This window comes from Chelonoidis abingdonii, chromosome 1 (assembly GCF_003597395.2).
Source record: "Chelonoidis abingdonii isolate Lonesome George chromosome 1, CheloAbing_2.0, whole genome shotgun sequence".
Lineage (NCBI taxonomy): Eukaryota > Metazoa > Chordata > Testudines > Testudinidae > Chelonoidis > Chelonoidis abingdonii.
Window position 1 is genome coordinate 27,356,835 of NC_133769.1, and position 15,534 is coordinate 27,372,368.

The 15,534-nt window shown below is 44.6% G+C and overlaps 1 protein-coding gene across 8 annotated transcripts in view; it reads right to left on the bottom strand.

Moving 5' to 3' along the window:
- ORC5 (origin recognition complex subunit 5) overlaps positions 1 to 15,534 on the bottom strand; it is a 151,466-nt gene that overhangs the window by 79,337 nt on the left and 56,595 nt on the right. For all 8 annotated transcript variants that reach the window (XM_075064590.1, XM_075064597.1, XM_075064591.1 and 5 more), the window contains exon 13: positions 6,485 to 6,595. In XM_075064590.1, the coding sequence (XP_074920691.1) occupies positions 6,485 to 6,595 (111 nt within the window). The remainder of the gene's footprint in view (positions 1 to 6,484; positions 6,596 to 15,534) is intronic.

Sequence of the window (15,534 nt, forward strand, 5' to 3'; positions counted from 1 at the left end):
TCTGGGATACCGCCCGGAGGCCAATACCGTCGATTTCCGTCCACACTAACCGTAATCTGATATGTTAATATCGAATTTAGCGCTACTTCTCTCATCGGGGAGGAGTACAGAAACCGATTTAAAGAGCCCTTTATATCGATATAAAGGGCCTCGTAGTGTGGACGGGTACAGCGTTAAATCAGTTTAACGCTGCTAAAATCGGTTTAAACGCGTAGTGGAGACCAGGCCTAAGTTGGTCCAACAATCAGAGGGGAGAGGAGAATAAGATTAGAAAGGTGCCAAGAGTGATAGGACTGTGTAAACTAGCTACATGCAGAATTTACAGGAAGTTTTCATTTAGTAAAAGAACAAAAATGTGTTTTTATAATAATAGAAATCCCTGCTGGCCTAGCCAATTTTGTGTCACGATTTATTTTAGTGAAGTTTTAAGTAGGGATTTGGAGGACTACAGTGTAGTGGTTTAACAGATTAGTTCAGGGAAGGTGTCCATATATAAAAGGTGGCATAGTAGAAACCAACCAGGAACTTGCGGGAGAAGAGAACTAACAAGAGATGGAGGTTAGCGTCATTTGCCATCTTTAACAGAATAGAAAATTGACTGTCCAGGTAACAATATTAACAGCACTATTTTGAATGGACTTAAGGGTGTGTAAGTGCATGTGTGTGCAGTAGGTGTCCAAGATTTGGGCAGTGGAGACTATAGTAGTCAACCCAGGAGATAAAGCCTGGATGAAAGTACGCCTCTACTCCAATATAACACTGTCCTCGGGAGCCAAAAATTAGCAGAAAATTAAAAATCTATATGTCTATTCATTATTTATTGATGGAAAGACCTATTTTGAAAAGTTAATGAGTAGATTTTTTGCATGGATAGAAATTTGGCACAGAAACGAGAGCAGCAAGACATTATCAATGACATTCTAGATTTTACAGCAGCCTTTATTAGTGATTAACATTTTCTGCGGAAAGTTACTAAACTTTAGAGATGAGATGGGCTTGTGCTTTTTAAAATTCATGGTGATACTGTACCTAAATATAACAAGTGGCTCTAATATAGAACTCTTCCTCTGTGGATCACAAAGCAGATAAAATAAAATACTGCTGAACAACTAAAAGCCAACTATTACTTTGAAAAGCATTTTTAAACAGTGTACAGTACTGATTTTCAAATAGCTTCTCTTCTGTGGATTCCACGAAGTTTTATATATACAGACTAGCAAAATAGCCAGATTTTGTAAGAATTATATAATTCTCAAGACTTTAATTTGAACAGAACTTTTAATGAGAAAAGGCTTACAATGTGATTAGTGAAATATCAAAATAGTCTTATAAACCCTTCAAAACAATAAAACTTGTTCAATCTATCTTAAATTCTGGTTTTAAAATTTAAATGATATTCTGTTAAAACATATTTGATATTATTCCAGTTAGAAAATTGAAGACAAATCTTATTTAATTGAAAATCTAATGTAATAAAAGATGTTATCACAATCAGTGAAAATCCATAAAATTCAAGCTCAAGGTTGATTGACAATCCTTATCTTTAGACTTCTTAGTTGTTGGATGTTTATTACATCTTTGTTATTTATTGCAGTTTTTTAAAGTTTAATCTACATATATTTAAGAGGAAAATGTTAACTATTAAATATCTAATTTGACAACAATGCCATCTAGTGTACATTTTAAATTAGCATGATATGTTTGTTTTTTAAATGTTTATCCTGTAACATAACAGACAGCTATGGAGGGAAATATACTACATACAAATTGTATGTCTAATATTGAAGAAGGGTTATATGAGAACAGGGATATCTTAAGTATTCATTGCCTAACACTGAGGTGGTTTCTTTCTTTCTTTCTTTCTTTTAAGATGTAAAAATCTAAATATAATTAAGCATATTAGAACTAGGAGATACAGCCATGGCTCAATCAAACAAAAAAAGTACAGGGAAAACCAGTTTTTGAAAGCAAATGACAAGAGGCAACTTAGAGGAATAAAAGAGGAAAGCAGGAAAGTATCAGAAGTTTATAGGTATCCTCAAAGGTTAAGGTCAGAGTGTTGAGAATCAGGTTTATAATATGACGCTAGCTTCAACATTAACAATGGAGCAGCTATTGCTGCTTGATAAATCCAAATTGCTAATGAAAAATGTAGGTTTGTTTCTGTTCACCATATCCTGTAGTTATGCTGCCATCTACTGAAATTTCATTTCATTAAGTATTTAGGATTGTATATAGGATAGTTAAAACAGGTACTTGAAGACAGTATTTGATAATCAATAAGGAGCCTAGATAAAAAAGTGCATATCACAACAAACATCTTGTGTGATCTTTCACTGCTGGAACCCATACCCTTTCCCTGTACCTTTTGTTGACCATTACCCATTGCTGTAATATCGTAAAGGATGCCTTAATTTAGGAACATAAGAACAGCTACACCCGAGTCAGACCAAAAGTCCATCTGGCCCACTATCCTGTCTTCTGACAGTGGCCAATGCCAGGTGCCCCAGAGGGAATGAACAGAACAGGAAATCAAGTGATCCATTCCTCACCCATTCCCAGCTTCTGGGAAACAGAGGTGAGGGACGTCATCCCCGCTCATCCTGGCTAACAGTCACTGATGGACCTATCCTCCATGAATTTACCTAGTTCTTTTTTGTTTTGGCCTTCACAATATCCTCTGGCAAGGAGTTCACAGGCTGACTGTGCACTGTGTGAAAAAATACTTCCTTTTGTTGTTTTAAACCTGCTGCCTATTAATTTCATTTGGTGGCCCCTAGTTCTTCTGTTATGAGCAAATAAAACTTCCTTATTTACTTTCTCCACACCAGTCATGATTTTATAGATCTCTACCATATCCCCCCTTAGTCATCTCTTTTCCAAACTGAAAAGTCCCAGTCTTATTACTCTCTCCTCATACAGCAGACGTTCCATACCCCTAATTAATTTTTGTTCCCATTCTCTGAACCTTTTCCAATTCCAATATATCTTTTTTGAGATGGGGTGACCACATCTGCACACAGTATTCAATATGTACCATGGATTTATACAGAGGCAATATGATATTTTCTGTGTTATTATTTATCCTATCCCTTTCTTAATGATTCCCAACATTCTGTTCACTTTTTTGACTGCCGCTGCACATTGAGTGGATGTTTTCAGAGAACTATCCACAATGACTCCAAGATCTCTTTCTTGAGTGGTAACAGCTAATTTAGACCCATCATTTTATATGTATAGTTGGGATTATGTTTTCCAATGTGCATTACTTTGCATTTATCAACATTGAATTTCATCTGCCATTTTTTGTTGCCCAGTCACCCAGTTTTGAGAGATCCTTTTGTAGCTCTTCGCAGTCTGCCTGGGACTTAACTATCTTGAGTAGTTTTGTATCATCTGCAAATTTTGCCCTCACTGTTTACCCCTTTTTCCAGATCATTTATGAATATGTTGAATAGGACTGGTCCCAGTACATTATTTACTTTCTCCACACCAGTCATGATTTTATAGATCTCTACCATATCCCCCCTTAGTCATCTCTTTTCCAAACTGAAAAGTCCCAGTCTTATTACTCTCTCCTCATACAGCAGACGTTCCATACCCCTAATTAATTTTTGTTCCCATTCTCTGAACCTTTTCCAATTCCAATATATCTTTTTTGAGATGGGGTGACCACATCTGCACACAGTATTCAATATGTACCATGGATTTATACAGAGGCAATATGATATTTTCTGTGTTATTATTTATCCCTTTCTTAATGGTTCTCAAGATTCTGTTTGCTTTTTTGACTGCTGCTGCACCTTGCGTGGATGTTTTCAGAGAACTATCCGCAATGACTCCAAGATCTCTTTCTTGAGTGGCAACCGCTAATTTACACCTCATCATTTTATATATAGAGAGAGAAAGAGAGAGTTGGGATTATGTTTTCCAATGTGCATTACTGAGCATTTATCAACAATGAATTTCATCTGCCATTTTGTTGCCCAGTCACCCATTTTTGAGAGATTCTTCTGTAGCTCTTCATAGTCTGCCTGGGATTTAACTATATTGAGCAGTTTTGTATCATCTTCAAATTTTGCCACCTCACTGTTTACCCCTTTTTCCAGATCATTTATGAATATGTTGAATAGGACTGGGCCCACTAAAGACTCCTGGGGGACACCACTATTTACCTCTCTCCATACTGAAAACTGACCATTTATTCCTTCCCTTTGTTTTCTATCTTTTAACCAGCTACCAGTCCATGAGAGAACCTTCCCTCTTATCCCATAACTGCTTACTTTGCTTACTAGCCTTTGATGAGGAACCTTGTCAAAGGCTTTCTGAAAATATAAATACACTACATCCACTGGATCTCCCTTGTTTACATGCTTGTTGACCCCCACAAAGAATTCTAGTATTGGTGAGGCATGATTTCCCTTTACAAAAACCATGCTGACTATTCCCCAACAAATTATGTTCATCTACGTGTCTGACAATTTTGTTCTGTACTATAATTTGCCCAGTACTGAAGTCAGGCTTACTGGCCTAAAATTGCCAGGGTCACCTCTGGAGCCCTTTTTAAAAATCCAGATCACATTAGCTATCATCCAGTCATTTGGTACAGAAGCTGATTTAAATGATAGGTTACAGACGACAGTTAGCAGTCCTGCAATTTCACATTTGAGTTCCTTCAGAATTCTTGGGTGAATACCATCTGGTCCTGGTGATTTATTACTGTTTAGAGGAGGTTTTGGAACAAACTGATAAACTAATGACCCTCAATCTGGGACAGTTCCTCAGATTTGTCACCTAAAAAAAGGGCTCAGGTTTGGGAATCTCTCTCTCATCCTAAACAGTGAAGACCAATGCAAAGAATTCATTTAGTTTCTCTGCAATGGCCTTATCCTTGAGTGCTCCTTTAGCATCTGTATCGTCCAGTGGCCCCATTGGTTGATTAGCAGGCTTCCAGCTTCTGATGTATTTAAAACATTTTTTGCTATTACTTTTTGAGTCTATGACTAGCTGTTCTTCAAATTCTTTTTTGGCCTTCCTAATTATATTTTTACACTTCATTTGCCAGATTTTATGCTCCTTTCTATTTTCCTCATTAGGATTTATCTTCCACTTTTTAAAAGATGCCTTTTTGCCTCTCACTGCTTCTTTTACTTTGTTGTTTAGCCACGGTGGCTTTTTTTTGGTTCTCTTACTATGTTTTTTAATTTGGGGTATACATTTAAGTTGAACCTCTATTATGGTGTCTTTAAAAAGTTTCCATGCAGCTTGGAGGGATTTTACTTTTGGTGCAGTACCTTTTAATTTCTGTTTAACTAACCTCCTCATTTTTGTGTAATTCCCCATTCTGAAATTAAATGCTATAGTGCTGGGCCCAGTGTGGTGTTTTCCCTGCCACAGGGACATTAAATTTAATTATATTATGGTCATTATTACCAAGTGGTCCAGCTATATTCACCTCTTGGACCTGATCCTGTGCTCCACTTAGGACTAAATCAGGAATTGCCTCTCCTCTTGTGGGTTCCAGGACTAGCTGCTCCAAGAAACATTCATTTAAGGTGTCAAGAAATTTTATCTCTGCATCCCTTCCTGAGGTGACATGTACCCAGTCAATATGGGGATAGCTGAATTCCCCCATTATTATTGATTTTTTTATTTTAATAATGTCTCATCTCCCTGAGCATTTCACAGTTACTATCACCATCCTGGTCAGTAATATATCCCTACTGCTATATTCTTGTTATTCAAGCATGGAATTACTATCCATAAAGATTCTATGGTACAGTTTGGTTCATTTTTACTTTATTTGATTCTACGGTTTCTTTCACATATAGTGCCACTCTCCCACCAGCATGACCTGTTCGGTCCTTCCAATACATTTTGTATCCTGGTATTCCTGTGTCCCATTGATAATCCTCATTCCACCAAGTTTCTGTGATGCCTATTATATCAATATCCTCATTTAATAATAGGCACTCTAGTTTGCCCATCTTATTATTTAGACATCTAGCATTGGTATATAAGCACTTTGAAAACTTGTCACTTTTTAGCTGTCTGCCATTACATGATGTAATTGAATGGGACTTTTTTTCTTTTGACTGTCATGATCCTCCAAACACATACGTACTTAACTTTAAGCATGTGAGTAATCTAATTGACTTCAACTGGGTCCGTGCTGGCACAGAGACCCACCAGTGCAGATCACATTCCAGAATCCAGGAAGTTAGCAATTAAAATGTTTCAGAGCATGATAGAGATGCACTTTTTAATTCATAAATCGATAAAAAACTTTTTCCAGAATCTTAGGTTAAAACTGCTGACATATAGCTTATTTCTCATTAGATGACAAAGCACTTTTTACCAGGGAATTAATTATACTATAAAGTCAAAACATCCCAAGCTTATGATTTCTGCTGAGAGAACACAGTAAATCTTTTCAGAAGTTCCAGGCAATTAAAAAAAAAAAAAGAAGTAAATCTGTACTCACCTGGGAAAATATATTTGCAGTTGGAGCAACTTTGTTGTCCACAATACTATATAATATTGCTAACAATCTGTCCAGGGGGAATGGCTTTGGTCCAAGGAGGTGATTGCTGGTCTGTAAGAGAGAAGGCATTCAATTAAACAGATTTTTCTGGAGCACAGCACCATGGGATCTTATTTATCGTACCTGTTAGTCTTTAGGTGGCAATTTATTTACAGTATCCCTTCTTAGAGGCCCACAGCCACCTTATGGAAAACATTCAATAGATACACAGCTCTGAATTTACACAAGCAGAGCCCCATTTAGCCTGGCAGGTGTCCGAAATGCTTTATGCATAATTAAGAACACATTTAGGACATACAACATTTTGTCAAATCTATATAGTATTAAAGATAAAAAAATTATTGTTTAGTCCAACCTAAGGACAGAAGTTGGCAGACTACATTTTATGTTGTAAACAACTCTATTTTATCATTTATTAGTGTTAGTGTGCTAGGATCCATAACAGTGAATGTTCTACAGTCTCTAGTTGCAGCTAATGTTGCAAAAGGGAAAAAAATTCTATTTTCTCACAGGTCTTAAAGAGCCCAGCTCACGTAAGACTCAACTGTCCCATGCTTATTCAGATTCAGCAGTATCATGGGACTACTCAGGGAACAAGATACAACCTCACTAAGAGTAACAGACTTGAGTGCTAAACAATGTAAATCAGTTTAATCTCAGTTAAGAACTGTTTTAACAAGAGCTTCTGTACCTGATGCTTACTCTTCACTTATCATAAAAATCATAATACCACTGTCACATAGAGGTGATTTCACGAGAGGAATAGGACATCTAAAAATAAACATCTTGCAGGAAACCAGTTTTTTTAAAAAATAAAAAAAAAAGGGGGAGGGGAAAAGAAAGATATAGAAAATAAGAGCTGTCTCCAGCAAAAATATTTTTTTCCTAAATTTTCCACGTTAATGGATCCTTCAGGAACTAAAGATTTTTTTTTTTAAATGCACTAACCCTCTACATAGAATTGTCTAGGTACTTATAGCAGTGAGAAAAAAAAACGGTTACCTACCTTTTAGTAATTGTTGTTCTTCGAGATGTGTTGTTCATGTCCATTCAAAGTAGGTGTGTGCGCACCGCGTACACACCAGCCAGAAAATTTTACCCTAGCAGCGTCCGTAGGGTCGGCCCAGGCGCCCCCTGGAGTGGCACCACCACGGCGCCCTATAAAGGGGCCCGCCGACCCTCCACCCCCTCAGTTCCTTCTTGCCGGCACTCCGACAGAGGGGCAGGAAGGTGGGTGTTGGAATGGACATGAACAACACATCTCGAAGAACAACAGTTACTAAAAGGTGGGTAACCGTTTTTTCTTCTTCAAGTGGTTGTTCATGTCCATTCAAAGTAGGTGACTCACAAGCCTAACCTTAGGAGGTGGGGTCAGAGATCACTGCTGACTGGAGTACTGCGCGACCAAAGGCTGCATCATCCCTAGCCTGGTGCATGATGGCATAGTGAGATGAGAACGTGTGGATGGAGGACCACATGGCTGCTCTACAAATCTCCTGAGTCAGAACCTGAGCCAGGAACACCGCAGAGGAGGCCTGTGCCCTAGTGGAGTGGGCTGTGACCAGAGGGACAGGGGTCTCAGCTATACGGTAGCATTCCCAGATGCAAGTCGCGATCCATGAAGAGATTCGCTGAGAGGAGACCGGGAGCCCCTTCATCCTTTCTGTCACTGCAACGAAGAGCTGGGCTGAGCATCTGAACGACTTGGTACGCTCTATGTAAAAGGTCAAGGCCCTGCGGACATCCAGGGAGCGTAGCCTCCACTCTTCACTGGAGGCATGTGGTTTCAGATAAAACACCGGGAGAAAGATATCTTGGCACGTATGGAACTGTGAAACGACCCTGGGTAGGAAAGCCAGATGAGGTCTAAGTTGAACCTTGTCCTTGTAGAAGACTGTGTACGGGGGCTCAGATATTAATGCTCGAAGCTCCGACATCCGTCAGGCCGAGGTTATCGCCACCACGAAGCAGTCTTGTACGACAGGTACAGCAGGGAGCACGAAGCCAGAGGCTCGAAGGGAGGCCCCGAGAGGATGGAAAGAACCAGATTCAGGTCCCAAGCAGGGGTCGGCTGACGCACATGCGGGAAGAGCCTGTCCATACCCTTGAGGAAATGTCCAACCAGCAGGTTCGCAAATACCGAGGCACCCCTCTCTCACGGATGAAAAGCGGATATGGCCACCAAGTGAACGCGAATGTAGGAAAGAGAGAGGCCTAGTTGTCTTAGGTGAAGCAAATAGTCAAGGACAGCTGGAATTGGTATCCCCAGCAGGTCGAGACCCCGCTGACCCAACCATATGGAGAAGCACTTCCATTTAGCCAGGAAGGTGGCCCTAGTTGACTGCTTTCTGCTACCCAGCAGCACCTGCCTGACCTGCTGGGAGCACTGCAACTCCACCAGGTTCAGCCATGGAGCATCCAGGCTGTGAGGTGAAGGGACTCGAGGTTCGGATGGTGGAGGGAGCCCCGGTCCCGCGTATCAGGTCTGGGAGGAGGGGCAGCGTCAGGGGCGCCTGAACAGACATGTGCAGGAGTGATGTGTACCAATGCTGGCGCGGCCACGCTATCAGGGTTACCCTGGCGTGATCCCTGCGAACCTTTAAAAGCACCCTGTGTATCAAGGGGATCGGAGGGAAGGCGTAGAGCAGATCATCCTCCCATGGCTGAAGGAAGGCATCTGACAGAGACCCCCGACTGCGGCCCAGGAGGGAGCAAAACCGTCGGCACTTCCTGTTTTCCCTTGAAGCAAACAGGTCTAACCAGGGAAAGCCCCAGAGCTGGAAAACTGAGCGCACTACATCCCATCGGAGGGACCACTCGTGACCCTGGAACGAGTGGCTGAGGGTGTCCGCCAAACCATTCTGCTACCCCAGAAGATAGAATGCCGTCAGGTGAGCGGCATTGTGAACGCAGAAATCCCACAGTGCGAGGGCTTCCCTACAGAGGGGAGAGGAGCATGCACCCCCGTTTGTTGATATAAAAGACTGCCGCCGTGTTGTCCGAAAGGATGAAACACACCTGCCGGCCAGGTGAGACCGAAAGGTCAAACACGCCAGACGGATTGCTCTCAGCTCCCTCACACTGATATGCAACTCAAGGTCCTCCGGCAACCACAAGCCCTGTGTCCTGAGGCGTCCCAAGTGCGCTCCCCAACCCCGATATGAGGCATCCGTCACCAGGGAGAGGGAGGGCTGCGGGGCAGCAAAGGGGACACCCATGCAGACTTCCCGTGAATCGAGCCACCACCGAAGCAAACTCAGCACTAAGCGGGGAATGGACACCACTGAGTCCAGGGAGTCTCTGCCCAGGCGATAAACTGTCGCCAACCATGACTGCAGCGGGCGAAGCCGGAGTCTGGCATGGACCACCACATAGGTGCATGCCGCCATGTGGCTCAGCAGCCGGAGGCAAACTCACGCCGTGGTGACCGGGGCACGGTTCAGTCCAAAGATGAGCTTGGAAATTGTGTGGAACCTGGACTCCGGCAGATACGCTTTGGCGTGTGTGGAGTCTAGAACCGCTCCTATGAATTCTATTTGTTGCATCGGAGACAGGGTGGATTTGGCTTCGTTCAAGAGGAGGCCAAGATCGAGAAAGGTCCACCTGATGAAGCACACCTGGGTCTCTACCTGCTCCTTGGAGCAGCCCTTTATGAGCCAGTTGTCCAGGTAGGGGAGGAAGGCTGCCACGACCGCCATGCTCTTCGTGAAGACCCTGGGAGCAGCTGACAGGCTGAACGGGACCACCGTGAACTGCAGATGGACATCGGTCACGACGAACCGGAAGTACCGACGGTGCCGTGGAATTATGGCAATGTGGAAATAGGCGTCCTTTAAGACGAGGGCGGCATATCAATCTCCTGGATCCAGGGAGGGGACAGGGAGACCATGAGGAACTTGAGCTTTTTACAAACTCGTTCAGCCACCGCAAGTCTAGGATGGGTCTCAGGCCCCCTTTTGCCTTCGGTATTAGAAAATACCGGGAGTAGAAGCCTTTGCCCCTGAGATCCCGCGGGACTTCCTCCAGTGCCCCTGCCTCTGTGAGGGACTTCACTTCTTGAATTTGAAGTTGCTCATGAGACGGGTCCCGGAAGAGAGATGGGGAGGGAGGCTGGTAGGGCAGAAGGGAGGAGAACTGGATAGAATATCCCCTCTCTACCGTGCGGAGAACTCATTTGTCCGACGTAATTCGGGACTAGACACTGTAGGAGTGGGACAGATGTGACCCAAAGGTAAGGGTGGGAGGATCCAGAGTCTCGATTGGTAGGTTGCCCTCGACCATACCATCAAACAGGGTCCGTGTCCACCTCGATTTCCACCGCTTGGATTGCGAGGCTTTGAGCTGCTCACCGAAGCAATTGTTGGAGGATTCGAGTGCCCTCTAGGGCCGGTGCCGCAGCCGTGCCCGAGACCGCCTCGTCCGGGGAGGAGGATGAGGAGATTACATAGAGCAGCCTTTCCTCCAGAGCATGCAGCCCCTCGGGGTCCTCCGGTACACAGTACTGAGGTTGCGGTGCTGGTTCCGAGTCTAAATGCGGCACCATGGCCGGTACCCGGGCCGCCAGTGAGCGACTTGGCATATCATGCGGTGCTGGCGGAGCCCGAACGAAAGCCATTGCCAGTGCAGCTGTCCAGTTAGGGGGTGCTGAACTTGACGAAGGCACATCCCTGCCCGGCGACGGTGCTGGTGGGGGAAGCAGCTGCGCCAGGGCCACCAACATCGAGGACACCGAAGCCGACCATGACCAAGGGTAAAATGCCTGGCCTACCGACTGATGGTAGGCCCAGGGAGTCCAAAACAGCCACTGAGAGGGCGGCTGCCATTGTTGCTGCCACTGCGGGTAACGCTGGTGGCTCACCCCCGACACCGATCTCCTGCTCTGCAACCGGCTGGAGCAATAGCAGTCTGCCTCTGAGTCTGAGGTCTCCGAGTATGAGGACCTGGGGGGAGCAGCACCCAGTGCCGAAGGAGAGCGGTGCCGAGGCGGCGGGGAGCCTCTCATCTGGTCCTGTGCTGCCTTCACAGTGTGGTGTGGGGAGGGAGGCAACAGCATGGCCGGCTTGCCTCTAGATTGCACTGGTGGATGGACCACAGTAGGCAACTCTCTAAGATGCGGGGAGGCTGCTGCCGGGAGACCCATTAGGCCTGAGGCCACCTCGAACGCCTCCAGCGTCGACAGGCGGTGTGTGCCTCCGCTGAGGTCCAGGAAATTAGGCTGGTCCGGACACAACCGCCCTCTCTGCAGTGCAGGAGTCGATAGAACCACCGAGGGTTGCAGCCCAGCCTGTCCGCTTACACCTGCGAACAGCGTCGGCCTCGGATCCTGGTGGGGTGACTGATCCCTCACCGGCTTCCTTCTCTTGGCAGGCACTGGTGAAGGTGAGCGGTGCCACGCTGAGGCCGACTTCCTATGACCCGACTCTGTCCAGTGCCGGGTTTTTGATGACTTGGGCTGGGCCCTAAGTCCTGATGCTGGTGCCGGGGCACTCCGCACCGAGGACAACGTGCTGGGCCCCGCCTCGGCCGGTTCTGGGTCCAAGGGTGGTCGTAGGGCCACCTCCATCAGGAGGACTAAGTCTTTGAGCCCTGTCCTTAAGAGTTCGCGGGCGGAAGCCTCTACAGATAGAGCACTGGTCCTTTTGATGGCTCTCTCAAAGGCATCTCAAACACGCAGAGTGCAGGTCACTCTTGGGCTTGAATTTCCTGCAGTTCTCGCAGAGTTTGAACCCAAGGGACCCGGGCAGGCTCCAGCAAGCGACCAAGACTCGGGGGGGGGGGGGGGGGGAAGCCTCCAGCTGCTATGATAGTCCAGGCAGTACAGAATCTTTTCTTTAGACATGGGGGGGGGGGCGGACGCCCAACTACAAAAACTATATACAAAGATCTAGCTAACTAACTATAAAATAACTGAATACGCGGACTAAACAGTAAAGAGAAGTTCCAGCTAGCCGTCACCGGTGGTAAGAAGGAACTGAGGGGGGGAGGGTCGGCGGGCCCCTTTATAGGATGCCGTGGTGGCGCCACCCCCACGGACGCTGCTAGGGGAAAATCTTCTGGCTGGCGTGCACGCAGCGCGCACACATCTACTTTGAATGGACATGAACAACCATTCAAAGAAGAATACATATATCAGAGCACCTCACAAAAAATTATCTTCACAACACCTCTGTAAGCACCCCTCTATTTTACAGATAGAGAGTGGATGCAGAGAGACCAACAGACTTCCTTTGTAATCTTGGTGAAGTTGTGGCAAAGCTGGTCCCTGAAAGATTTTGAATCCCAGTTCAGCGCCTTACCCACAAGACCATCTTTCCCTCTCCTGACACTATTAAATAAAAAAGTGAGCAGTGTGATTAACTCTATGATTTAAAAAACTAAAACAAAAAATCCAGTAAACAAGTCACCCAGAGCACAAATACTGGATTGATTTATTGTTGTTGTCATCACATAACCTACTACTATACACCCACACAGGTAGAAGATATATTTGCCAGGCAAGTGGCTCTTAGAAGTCTATTAGCCTCAAATATGTTGTTACTTTAAACATATAAATACATAAAAAGAACATTTTGTATATTTTGTTTATTGAATACAAGTGCTTTATTGGCATTTTTATTTCCAAGAAGTCCATCCACTAGGGAGATTCTACTAGGAATTTTGCTTTAGTCACTTTCTCAGAGGCAGTATCTTAACCTAAGCCCCTTTGCTTAGAGCAACCACATTAGTTTCTATACATTCTGATGACAGTTGTGCTAAAAATGAATTTCAATGTTAAACAATTTAAAAGTCTCAAAGTCATGTTATAAACTCAAACAATGCTGCAATGTATTAATTTGATGTCTATATCATAATAGCACTCAGGTAGCACTTTGAGCAATCCTCTCAATACTTCCCTCAGGGCTGGCCTTAGCATGAGGCAAACTGACGCAGACGTCTCAGATGCCAGACTGTGTGTGTGGCGGGGGGGCGGGGGGGAGAGGGTACCATAGGACCCAGAGTGTAGAAAATTGTGTCTGCTGCTGGTGCATATGTATTCTCTCCGCTCTAGATGCGCAGAGATGGTGGAGTGCTGTGCTGGAGGAAAGAGGGCACAAGAGATGTAACAGGCAGGCAGGAGAAAAGGTGAGAGGGAATAACAGAAAAGCAGCGGGAGCTGCAGGGAGACAGAGGAGGAGCCGTCTCTTATGTACCTCCCTAGCACCCCCAGGAGCCTGGACTGATTAACATCAGCTTCTCAGGAAGCTTCTTGCTTCCTGGTGCTTCCCTGAACCCACTTGAGGAGAACAGGCAGTCAACTGAAGTAAGAGCCAGTTAGTCCCTTAAAACGCTGATATCTTCCCTCACTCAGGCCCTGCTACCAGCCTGCTTATTTGTCCCCTTCAATTGAGTATTGAGAGCCACTATAGCTGGCACAGAACAGCAGTCATGAGTGAAAGAAGAAAACACCCCTCTGGGGCAGCATTCAGAAAAAGAAAGAAAGCAAAGGAAGCTTTTCTATCAAAGCAGGAAGGAGCCCTCCTGAGATACATAGACACAGATGTTCACGGTGAGCCTTCCGGCCCCAGTGAGGATGTGAGTAGTGAGGAGATGCCTGATCTTCCAGTTAGTCACGGTGCAGATGACCTGGCAGCTACTGCAGCATCCATATCTCCATCTCAAATGGACGTAACCATGCACATTCCTGAAGAAAAGTGTAGATCAGAGAAGAGTGTGGTGGAGGTGCAAGAAACAGCTGCTGCTGAGTTTAGTTCCTTAAGTCTATATGATCCAGGACTGTAGACCCACTTGAGCAATAGCCTGAAGGACTTCCTTGTACTGCATGGGCCACAGCAAGTGAAAAACTTCATGTTCCCCAAAGACAACGAAGATAGAAGTTTCCATCCAACACATTACTGGCGTGAAATCCCCAATGGCGACAAAGTGGAGAGGCACTGGCTTATGTACTTAAAAACCCAGAATGCTGCATACTGTTTTTGTTGCAAACCCTTCCTGTCTAATGCTCCAGCCACATTGGATTCTACAGAACAAAGGACTGGAAAAATCTGGCTAGAAATCTAGCATGCTATGAGAAGGCAGCAAATCACCAGAGAGCATTTCACAGGTGGAAAGAGCTTGAGATGAGACCAAAGTTAAAGGCCACCATAGATGATCAGCATCAAGAGAAGATTGCATCAGAGTCTCTTTACTGGCAAAATGTTCTGAAAAGGCTCATTGCCATTGTGAGAATGCTTGCTACCCAAAAACTAGCACTACGTGGCACATCAGATCAGCTGTATGTGCCAAACAATGGAAACTTCCTTAAAATTGTGGAGCTGATGGCTGAGTTTGATACTGTACTCCAGGAGCATCTAAGAAGAGTCTCCATCCAAGAAATGTACATAGACCACTACCTTGGAAAAACAATTCAAAATGAGATCATACAGTTACTGGCAACAAAAGTCAAACAGAAGATTGTGGCAGATCTGAAGTCAGCAAGATATTACTCTGTTATTCTGGACTGCACACCTGACATCAGCCATACGGAACAAATGACTTTAATGGTGTGTTTTGTAACAACAACAGAACCTAGTGAAAATGTCCCTGCAATGGTGACTGTCAGAGAGCATTTTCTACAATTTATTGACACTGACAATACTATGGGAGCTGGTATGATAAATGTGCTTCTTAATAAGCTGGAAGAGACAAGAATTGCGATAGCTGACATGAGAGGTCAGGGCTACGATAATTGTGCCAACATGAACGGAAAGAACAGAGAAGTGCAGATAGGATTCAAGAGTTAAAACTCTCAAGCTTTTTTGACCCATGCAGTTCTCATTCACTGAACTTGCTGGGCAGTGATGCAGTATCAGCTTCTAGTGAGGCTGCTGAATTTTTTAACGTAATTCAAAGCATCTACGTTTTTTTCTCTGCATCAACTCATGAATGGCAAATTTTGAAGCAACATCTGGGAACATCCTCTCTGACACTGAAACCACTGAGTGCCACACAAT